Below are 12,054 nucleotides of genomic sequence, written 5' to 3' on the forward strand. Positions count from 1 at the left end.
TTGATGCCTTTTCCCATCATTTATTTTTGACTTTTGTAAAAAAACTAACTTTAAATTTGGAATAATTTTAGATTTACAGAAAAGTTGCTGTATACCCTCATTCAATTTCGCCTAATGTTAACGTCTTTTATTACCATGGCACAGTTGTCAAAACTAAGAAACCATCATTGGTACATTACTATTAACTAAATGCCAGTCTTCATTCAGATTCACTAGTTTTTACAGTGTCATTTTAGTGTTCCAAGATCTGATCAGGATATCACGGTGTATTTGGTCAACAAATCTCCTTAGTCTCCTCTAGTCTGAGACAGTTTTTCATTTTTCTTTATTTTTCATGACAATAATAATTTTGAGGAGTACTAGTCAGGTATTTTGTAGAATTTCCTCAGTTTGGCTTTATCTGATGTTTTTTTTTTCATGATTAGACCAGGGTTATGGGTTTTTAGGTAGAACACTACATATATGACGTTCTCTCCTCATCACATCATATCAGAGGACATAAACTATCAACATAACTTATTATTGGTGATATTAACCTTGGGCATTTGGTTAAGGTAGGGCTTTCAGGTTTCTCAACTGTAAATTTTCTGTTTTTCCCCTTTCTGTACTCTGTTATTTGGGTATGAGTCAGTAAATCCAGTCCACATTCAAGGGAGGGAGAATTAAGCTACACCTCCTCTATGGAGGAACAACTACTTATATGTTATTAGGGATTCTTTTATAAGGAAGATTTTTCACTTCTCTTCCTCCTTCTATTTTATCCTTTTTATGTCATTAAATTTAAAATGAGTTTTTTGTATACCACATATAGTTGAATCTTGCTTATTTATCCAATCTGACCATCTGTGTCTTTTAATTGGTGTATTTAGACCATTCACATTTAATGTACAGGCAGTACTTACTTTGCACTGTTTCAGTATGCCCAAATTTATTACCACAGTTTAATTAAATACCAGTCTCCTGAAAACATGGTCCAAATCCAGTTACTATGGTATATTAATTGTGAGTAATTACATAAAGCATAAACTTTACTCTAGATCTTTGTTCCAAAAATCACTATATAAATGACAGATGCATATCATGATTAGAAACCAATACTGTCACATCTATCAAAGTCTGTCAGTGATTGGTCACTGTATATCTATTTTTGAATTCACATACAGACTGCAAAGAATATGGTAGTATTGCCTTCTTGTCTCAGTGATAAAGCCACATGGGTTTTTACAAAAATGGATAATTAAAAGGCAGAATTGGTGGGGCGCCTGGATGGCTCAGTCAGTTAAGTGTCTGACTCTGGATTTTGTCTCAGGTCATGATCTCATAGTTTGTGAGATCAAGCCCTGCATCAGGCTCCAGGCTGACAGTGTGAATCCTACTTGGGATTCTCTCTCTCCCTCTCTCTTTGCCCCTCCCCCATTCTCTCTCTCTCTCAAAATAAACAAGTAAAACACTTTTTAAAAAAAGAATTGGCTAACAAAGTTGAAAGTGTAGCAAAGGGACAAAAGTGGATAGTGCTGAAAGTGAAATGGAAATCGATTGTAATGGTAGAAGAAATAAGTGATTGTGAGAATGTTGACACTGCCACCATTCAAAAAACTCTAGTAAAACAGCCAGAAGCACTTAGTTAAGGTTAATTTTTGACAAAGATGAGGAAAGTGGTTGTGATGATAGAACGAATATGTTCCAGAGGATGTGATTCCAGAAAAATTGTTTTACATTAAAAGATCTCAGAGTGGGAAAAAAGAACTCAGAGATATTTCTTAATATTAAAAAGGCAAAGAATAAAATTTTGGAATCTGGGCATATAGTAGGCATACAAATATACGCATTGATTTTTGTTTCATTTGGCTCTTGGTATAATTACTGGAACACACTGAACTTTAATACTTAAAGTCAGGGGTTTGCAAACTATGGTCCAGAGGTATAATCTATCCTGTGGTCTGATTTTGTACGGTCCTTAAGCTAAGAATGGTTTTTATATTTTTTAAGGGTTGCAAACAAAACAGAACAAAACAAAACAAAAGAAGAAGAATACGTTACAGAAACTGTATGTGGTATGCAATGCTTATAATATATTTCGTATCTGGTCCTTTCTAGAGAAACTGTGTACTCCTGCTTAAAATCATTGTGCACTTAATTCTTTTGGTGAGAAAATACATTCCCTCTGTAAAGGAGTAAATTATAAGTATGTGTAATAGGAACAAAAAAAATTGATGGAACTAAAAAAAAGGAAAAGAAATTAACAATTATACAACCATAGTTTGAGACTTTAGCAAAACTCTCTTAGCAACTGATAGAATAAATGGGCAAAAAATTAACAGAGACATAAATTTGAGTAACATAATTAAATGGACCTAATTGAATATATTCAGAATACCCTACCTAACAAATAAAAAAAATGCACGTTCACCTAAGTTGATCACATGGTAGGGTCATAAAATAACTCAGATTTCAAATAATTGAAAGCATGCAGTGTGTGTTCTCTAAACAGTGGGATTAGGCTGGAAATCAGTAATAAAAAATATAACTAGAAAGTACTGAAATCTATACACTTCTAAATATTCCATGGGTCAAAGAAGAAATTAGAAATATTTTAAATTAAATGATAATGAAAATATGATATAACAATCATTTTTTTCTGGCTACGATAGTGCTTTGTGTGAAATTCATAACCTTCAATTTTTATATCAGAAACAAATAACAGTTCAAAATTAGTGACCTAAGTATATTACCAAAAAGTTTTTTAAAAAAGGAAAATTAAACCCCAAAAAAGTAAAAAGAAGGAAGAAATAATAAAAATAAGAGCAGATGACAATTAAATAGAAAATATAGCAGAAAGGATCAATAGCGTCATAATTTGATTCTTTAAAAATTACTATAAAATTGATAAACTGGAGAGGTTGATCAACAAAAAAGAGAAAAGCAGAAGTAACCATCAGGAATGAAAACACATCACCACAGATCCTACAGATACTACAAAAATAATTAGAGGATATTGTAAATAATTTCATTCCAGTAAATTTGAGATTTTAGGTGAAATGGACAAATTTCTTGGACAAAGTTAATTTACTAAACCAACCCAGACAAAAGAGATAATCAAAATAGTCCTGTTAAAGAAATTAAACCTGAAAATATAAATACACCCCCAAAGAAAACCACAGATTCAAATAGTTGCACTGACAAATTCTTCCAAACATTTAGGAAAGAAATAATACCAATTTTATCCAAACTCTTCCAGAGAATATAAAAAGATAGCAGTCACTTATTGAGGCAAGACTAACTTTGATACTAAAGCAAAAGGAAAACATTAAAGGAAAGGAAAATTTAGGCCAGCCTCACAGAGGAACAAAATGGTAAAAATATTAGCAAATGAAATCAAATAATACATAACCAAGGTGTTCTCATCGCCAATTTGGCTTACTCCTCAAATGCATAGGGAATAAATAGGTGTCAGAGGAACCAGCTAAAACATTTAAATAAGAACCAGAGTCTCATGGCATAATACCCAAAATGTCAAATTTCCTATTGAAAGTCATTCACCATACCAAGAACCAGGAAGACCTCAAACTAAATTAAAAAGACAATGAATAGATTCCAACACCAAGATGACAGAGATCTTAGAATTATTGGACAGAATCTTTAAACAAGACATCATAAAAATGCTTCCACAAACAATTAAAAAATCATCTGAAACAAATTAAAAAATATAAAATCTCAGCCAAGAAACAGAAAGTTTCCACACATACAAAGATAGAACATATAATGAGAAACCAAATTAAAATTTTGGAACTGAAAAATACAAGTACAAAATCATCTAAGTACAAACAGTGGATGGCTCAACAACAGAGTGAAGAGGGAGACAGGAATCAATGATGTACTAGGTAGAAAATAGAAATTACCCAGTTTGGGGATACCTGGGTGGCCCAGTCGGTTAGGCTTCCGACTTCAGCTCTGATCATGTTCTCAAGGTTTGTGAGTTCCATCCCCTCATTGGGCTCTGTGATGACAGCTCAGAGCCTGGAGCCTGCTTTGGATTCTGTGTCTCCCTCTCTCTCTGCCCCCACTCTGCTCACGCTCTCTCTCTCTCTGTCTCTCAAAAATGAATAAATGTTAAAAAAAAAATTTTTTTTAAACCTGGAACCAGAAAAAAATTCTTGAAGTCAGCAAGAGAAAAACAACATCTTTCCAGGGGAAAAACAATTCAAATGACAGTGGATCAGGAGACTATAGATGCTGGAGAGGATGTGGAGAAACAGGAACCCTCTTGCACTGTTGGTGGGAATGCAAATTGGTGCAGCCACTCTGGAAAGCAGTGTGGAGGTTCCTCAGAAAATTAAAAATAGACCTACCCTATGACCCAGCAATAGCACTGCTAGGAATTTATCCAAGGGATACAGGAGTACTGATGCATAGGGGCACTTGTACCCCAATGTTTATAGCAGCACTCTCAACAATAGCCAAATTATGGAAAGAGCCTAAATGTCCATCAACTGATGAATGGATAAAGAAATTGTGGTTTATATACACAATGGAATACTACGTGGCAATGAGAAAAAATGAAATATGGCCTTTTGTAGCAACGTGGATGGAACTGGAGAGTGTGATGCTAAGTGAAATAAGCCATACAGAGAAAGACAGATACCATATGGTTTCACTCTTATGTGGATCCTGAGAAACGTAACAGAAACCCATGGGGGAGGGGAAGGAAAAAAAAAAGAGGTTAGAGTGGGAGAGAGCCAAAGCATAAGAGACTGTTAAAAACTGAGAACAAACTGAGGGTTGATGGGGGGTGGGAGGGAGGGCAGGGTGGGTGATGGGTATTGAGGAGGGCACCTTTTGGGATGAGCACTGGGTGTTGTATGGAAACCAATTTGACAGTAAATTTCATATATTAAAAAATAAAAAAAAATAAAAAAAAAAAAAACAAAAAACAAATGACAGTGGATTTCTCATCAGAAACCATGGAGCCCCAAAAGAAGTGGCACGACTTGTGTTTTAAGTACTGAAAGAAAATCACACTGTCAACCCAGAATCGTATATTTAGTGAAAGAATCCTTTAAAAATAAAGCGGGAAATCAAGACATTCTAAGATGAAGAAAAATGAAGATAATTTTTCACTAGTATACCAACTCTAAAAGAATAGCTAAAGAAAATTATCTAAATAGAAAGGAATTGATAAAAGAAAGAATCTTGACATCAGGAAGGAAGAAAGAACATGATAAGCAAAAATATAGGTAAAACAGTAGATTTTCCTTTCCCTCTTGAATTTTCTAAATTATATTTGATGGTTGAAACAAAAATTCTAACACTATTTGATGTCGTTCTAAATGTATGTAGAGGAAATAAACAAACAATCACCATAAGATCCAGCAATTATACTCCTGGGCCTTTATCCCAAGGAAATGAAAACATATATTCATAAAAAAAAAAAAAAAAAAAACTTGTACACAAATATTTCTAGCAGCTGTTCATAGTAGCCCCAAATGTTCACAGTAGCCCCAAACTGGAAACAACCCACATATCCTTCAATAGGTGAGTGGTTTAACAGCTGTGGTACATTCATATTATGGAGCACTAGTCAGCAATAACAAGGAACAAACTATTGATATAAGCAACGCTCTGGATGAATCTCCCAAGAACTATGCTGAGTGACAAAAGCCAATCCCAAAAGGGTACACAAGGCATGATTCCATTTATCTAACATACTTGAAATGATCAAATTACAGAAATTGAGAACAGACTGTTGTCAGCAGGGATTATTGAAGGGATGTGGGCAGGAGGGGAGTAGGTGTGACCATAAAAGGACACGATGAAGTATCTTTTGGTTGAAGGAAATATCCTGTATCTTGGTAGTATCGACATCCAGGTGTGATATTGCACTATAGTTTTGCCATAGGTTATTATTGAGGAAAACTGAGTTAAGAGTGCAAGGGATCTCTCTGTGTTACTTCTTAAATCCCAGTGACAATTATTTCAAAATCAAAAGTTCAATTAAAAAAGACACCAGTAGGAGAATGAAATGCCAAACCACAGAGTAGGAAAAATTATTTGCAATACATATAACTGATGAGAGATTAGAATCCAGAATGCATAGATAATTTCCATAAATAACTGAGAAAAAGAAAGATAACCCATTAAAAATTTTTTTTAATGTTTATCTTCAAGACAGAGAGAAAGAGTGTGAGCAGGGGAGGGGCAGAGAGAGAGGGAGACATAGAATTCAAAGCAGGCTCCAGGCTCTGAGCTATCAGCACATAGCCTGCTGCAGGGGTTGAACCCATGAACAATGAGATCATGACCTGAGCCAAAGTTGATGCTTAACCAACTGAGCCACCCAGGCTCCCCAAGACAACCCATTTTTTAAAAAATATAGGTTAAAATCTTGAATCACTTTTTAAAAGAAGATACTCAAATGACCAATACATATACCAGAAAAACCCTACTCAACTTTATTGGTCATCAGGGAAATGAAGATTAAACCCACAAAGAGATGCCACAACAAACTCATCAGGATGGCTAAAATTCTAAAAAGAAACAAAACTGAAATCAAATGTTGATAAAGATATATATTATCTGGAATTCTCATGTACTGCTAGTAGGAAAATAAATCAGCATAATCATGTTGGAAAATCATTTGGCAATATCTACTAAAGCTGAACATACGTATACCCTATGAAGCAATTCTACTTTTTGATATGCATCCAACAGAAATGCATATATATGTACATTAAAAGACATGTACAAGAATGTTCCTAGTAGTATTATTCCTAATGGCCCTATACTATAAACCACTGAAATTCCCATCAACAGTAGAATGAATACAAAATTGGGCACACTCATACATAATTCATTCATACATTTATACATATTTATCCTCAATGCCTCTCTTTCCTTCCTATCCATCATCCAGCCCTCATGGCTCACCTCCAAATTTCTACCTGGATTTGTTCACTTCTCTTCAAATCCTCTGATACTTCCTCAAATCCACCATCATTTCTCACCTCGTTTACCAAAATAGCCTTTAACTAGTCTTCTTGCTCCCCTATGATTCATCATCTGTAAAGCAGTCAGAATGGTCTTATTAAAGTATAAATCAGATCACTTCATCCTCTTGTTTAAACCTTTCATTGGGTTCTCATTGGAGTTATGATTAAATCCAACTCTTCATCATGGTTTGAAAGGCAGCTGTGCTGGTTCTGCTATAGTCAAAGATGTTTACAAAGAAAGATCTTAAAATACATTACATGGTTTAAACAAATAAAGAGTTTGAAAGGAAGACACAGAAGTTGAAAGGAAGACAGTCCCACGTTGGCAGGGCAGCTCTGCCAAACTCAGAGGTGCCACACAGAGTTCTATCTCTGACTCTTATGTGCTTGCCCATCACATCCGCCTCCCACCTAGCCAGAGAAGGGAAAGGAAAGGCAGAAGCCCAGAAGTTTCCCTTCCCAGAAGGGGCTCAGCAATTCTACTTTTTGATATGTATCCAACAGAAATGCATATATATGTACATTAAAAGACATGTACGAGAATGTTATAGTAGTAGTATTCCTAATGGCCAGAAATTTCCCTTCCCACTTCTGCTTCCATCTTCTTTGTCCAGAACCTGGTCACATGGCACACCTAGCCAAAAGGAAGCCTGGGAAATGTAGTCTTTAGCTAACCTGACATGTGCCCACCATGACTCCATTATTGTGGAAGTAGAGAAGAATGAATATTGAGGACAACTCATAGTCTCTGTTCCAGCCTGCATCATGTCATCCCTCTCTACTTCTCCAGTCTCACCTCCTCCCTCTCTCTCTCTCTCTCTCTCTCTCTGGCTTTTGGCTCTCTAGCCACACTAGCCTTGCTCATTCCCTCCTTAGTCCTTAGGCCCTTGTATCTGTGCTGGCCTATATCTGAAATACTTTCCCCTAGATCTTTACATTAGTGGCTTCTTCTGATCATTTGTACCTCAACTCAAGCCTTGTACATCTTCTGAGAGGCATTTCCTGACCCTCCCCTCACAAGCAAAATAACCACCTCCTTTCCACTCTCATTCATGTTGTTTTATTTCTTACTTATCACTAGCTTCAATTCTCATTTACTCACCTGCTTATTATCTGTATCTCTCATTGGAATGTAAGCACCATGGGGACAGAAAGGTTGTCTGACTTATTCTCTGTTGGGTCGCCAGCACTTAAATGCTACTTTTGATAAAGCAAGCACTCGACAAACATTTGTTGAACAGATGAATTAGTTTAGCCCAAACCTCTTCATTTCACAACTGGGAAAGCTGGGGCCTGGAGAAAGTAATTGTCTTGTCTGAGGTTCTGCAACTAGTTAGTAGACTCCCAGATGGGCACTTTTCTCGAACACCCTATTTCATCCAGGCTCTTCTTTGAAGTCTGTTATCTCACCCTGCCTCTATCATTCCTCTGCCCACCTGTAGCACTAGACTTTAACATCCACTGGGTTTTTATGCTATGCTTCTTTGTATTTTTTTATCTTTGTTCAGTCTTGTTTTCCCAACCAAGCTGCAGGCCTCTGCAAAAAACCAACCTTCTAACACACAGACAGTAGGCCCTGCGTAGGTATGTGACAAAGAGACTGAAGTTACTTTATTCAGCCAAGTGAGACTCACAACTGTTACAACTTTCATCATGTCCTATTATTGAAGATAAAAGTTGGATATTGGAAGACTAGATTTTGGTGGGGGGTAATTCCCGTGTATCCGCAACTAAGCATACAGGCAAGATTGTCTTACCAGCAGGCGGAATCTTATGTGCTTCATCAAAATGATGCAGAAGAGCTGCTCTAGGTGCAATGGGTGGATTCTGAAAGGTAATCCTTGCTGTTGGTGGAATCAGTCCTCGTTCTATCATACTTAAAATTCCTGGAAAGGAAGGTTAGAAGAATATGGTTTTAATGCCAAGTGTTTCCACAACGTCTGAGCTCCATCAGTTTCACAAGTGTAACTTACTCTATTCATCTTCTTATTTGTGAGAGTACATCTAGTGCCTTCATCCTCTGCATGGAAAAACAGCTACGGTACACATTCATTTAAGCCATTAATTCTAACCCAAGGAAAAAAATGGCATTTCCAATAATGCCAATATGAAATAGACTTGTATTATGATAATTTCATTTTAAGGTAGAAGTATCATTTCAGGGCACACTAAAACTTCTTTATATGTAACATTTTTCAATTATTGATAATCTTGTTACTCTTTTTTTAAAATTCGGAAAAATCAAGTACACGGTCATCATAACCATAGAGATGTCTTTTACTGAAAGAAAAAAATCTATGTGCTTAAAACTATTCTGCTGTTGTGACAATGAGTCAGATTTTATAAAAGAAAAGTTATTTTTAGACATTACTCATGTCACCAGAAGATGTGATCACCCAAATAGATTAATTTAGTGTAACTGAGCAACATGGTTAGTATTAATGCAACTAATTTACAATACTTAGAACTCCTACTATGTCAGCATGGCTGGTCCCAGGGCTTTTTAAGGACAGGAGACTGTTAACTAAATAAACAAATGAATGAATCAATGAATAATTGAGCAAAGCCTTCTAGCAGGGACAATACTTTCATTAAGATGAATCTGTTGTATTGAAGCCAGAAACCCAGAAACCCAGGGAGTATGTGAAATAAACTTGTGACAGGGCTTCAGCTTCTTGTTGCTTTCGTGTAACAGGAAGGAAAGTAAAGGAACCGTAGGTCTCAAGGAAATCTTTGTCCGCAAGCTGTGTACCAAGCTGGACTAAGTTGGGAAGTTGGCACAGACCCTAAGAAGAACAAGTATTGTTTCCATTTGCCTTAGTCCCTCGATGACCATGCTATGTTGTTATTAAGTCTAGTGTTACAGGTATCAGAGGAATGATCGCCGAGGGGTTGTGGAGCAGAAGACTTCCCTCATAAACCAATGAATCCAAAGAGAATTCTTTAGTTTGCTTACTGCAGAGTCATTTTGGGGGAGAGTTTTGTATTAAAAATGAATATTCCTGGGCCCTCTCCTGGGTCTGCCCAAACCTCCGAAGCCAGGGCCTGGGAATCTGTATTATCGAAGACTCTAGGACATACTTAATCTGTCCTGAAGTTTGAGATCCAGTAGAATTGGGGGCCAGTAATCCACATTTTCAGTAAGCATGTCAGGTCAATCTTTTGTACTTTAAAAATTTAAGAAGTGCTAATCCAGAGTACAACTCTTTAAGCCCCTTTTGAAATTAGGACTTCAGGTTTTAATTTTTATAGCACTGGATTTAACCACTTTAAAATGTTAAGACTAATTCTGTGTCCTCAACGAATATTTTCCACCTTTAAATATCAAATCCCGTTTCCAAGAACTATGCCTGACTTGCAGATGTGAAAAACAGAGCTCCTTCTAATTCAATATATTTTCATTACCAAACTCAGAGGGAAACCCAGCGAATGTGATTATAACCTTTGCTTTAGTACTGGTTGGAGCGATTCACTTAATCTTAGATAAACACATGTGTGTACATTTAGCATTGGAAGGAAGAAGTTAAGACTTTGGAATAAGCAAAAGAGACTGGGTATTTTTTTATCCTAATGCTGGAACCTCTGGAGATTATCTGGCCCTATAATCACATTTGTTTTCAATTGTCTATTTTCTAGAGATTAAGGGTAATTTATGGAAAACTGAAAGCAATGCATATATTTCCTGTTTATACACATGCAAATAACCCCCCCCCAAAGTCAGTTGTGTGTCTATTTGCAAATTTATTTCAGTATGCTTGATTTGTAAAGATATCTGTTGTTTGGATTCTCCTTTGAACCAGTTGTAACATCTTACTGATGTTCTCATTTAATCGATGAGGTGAATAAAACCTTGGATGTTTTCATTTTATAGTTGTATAAGAGTCATGGTTTTACTTTAAAATATATATCCTTTGGGGCGCCTGGGTGGCTCAGTCAGTTAAGCATCTGACTTCGGCTCAGGTCATGATCTCATGGCTTGTGGGTTAGAGCCCCACATCGGGCTCTGTGCTGACAGCTCAGAGCCTGGAGCCTGCTTTGGATTCTGTGTCTCCCTCTCTCTCTCTGCCTCTCCCCTGCTCATACTCTGTCTCTCTCTCTCTCAAAAAATAAATAAACATTAAATATATATATATATATATATATATATATATATATATATATATATATCTCCCTAATAATTTTGGAGACTTCAGCAAGATGAGCAAAAGATTCACCTGAAATTGCCAGACATGGTGCACCTCACAGGAACCAACGCCAGGCATGTATTTTCTTAGCACCTGTGGGTGAATTCAAAGTGGCAATAGAACCTTACTGAGTGCTTTTCTAATTTTAGTATTACTCCCTACAAAAATTTTTTGTTTTGTTTATCTCTTAGGTTCATTTATGGCTAAGTAATTCCTTCTTGGTAGCTCTAGAGACTGAGAATTTGGTGATCTCCATAAATGGATTAATGTCTTATAGAGATCTAATTCCCCATTGAGTGAGAGACAATAGAGAATACAGTTTGTTAGCCTTCTGTTTGTCCACTTGTGTGTTTTGAGCTCAGACCAACTAGGAATGTCATGCCTACAGAGAAGGAGAATAACTGTTTGGTATCTGGACCAGCAAGTGTGTTTCTGTGTTTATTTTTCATCTGTAGCTGAAATTATAGAATTGAAGCTATAAGTCCTGTCTGTATCTGTATGTCTGTGTTTACGTAATTCAGGAAAGTCTTTATCTCTCATTGTGAATGTAGAAATTTTTCCTGTCTCCAGATGGTATTAATAAATTAGACTGTAATGTCTCAAATTAAAGGAGCTCTGTTCAGATCGACTTACAGAGAGAAATAGGTGCATATGTAAACTGGATATTCTTAAAATTTCTAGAAAATAGGGAAATCAAACCTCTAATACTTTAAATGTGCTCCCCCTCATCTCTCAAATTCAGAAACTCTCATTGAGTCTCCTTACTTTTCATGGCAAGATAGTTATTTGCATAATTTCAGTAAAAATCTGTTCTCCTTTTACTAAGATATAATTGGAAAAATCACTTATGCAACCAAGACTTTGCCTAAAATTTCATATTTAAG

The 12,054-nt window shown here is 36.1% G+C and overlaps 1 protein-coding gene and 1 long non-coding RNA gene across 6 annotated transcripts in view; one reads left to right on the plus strand and one right to left on the minus strand.

Moving 5' to 3' along the window:
• Window positions 1-12,054, minus strand: part of IQCH (IQ motif containing H) — a 213,408-nt gene that overhangs the window by 129,909 nt on the left and 71,445 nt on the right. For all 5 annotated transcript variants that reach the window (XM_078448762.2, XM_078448763.2, XM_078448761.2 and 2 more), the window contains one exon: window positions 8,744-8,872. In XM_078448762.2, the coding sequence (XP_078304888.2) occupies window positions 8,744-8,872 (129 nt within the window). The remainder of the gene's footprint in view (window positions 1-8,743; window positions 8,873-12,054) is intronic.
• LOC144616714 (uncharacterized) overlaps window positions 1-12,054 on the plus strand; it is a 44,271-nt gene that overhangs the window by 20,846 nt on the left and 11,371 nt on the right. The window lies entirely within an intron of this gene.

This window comes from Panthera onca, chromosome B3 (genome assembly GCF_046562875.1).
Source record: "Panthera onca isolate mPanOnc1 chromosome B3, mPanOnc1 haplotype 2, whole genome shotgun sequence".
Classification (NCBI taxonomy): Eukaryota; Metazoa; Chordata; class Mammalia; order Carnivora; family Felidae; genus Panthera; species Panthera onca.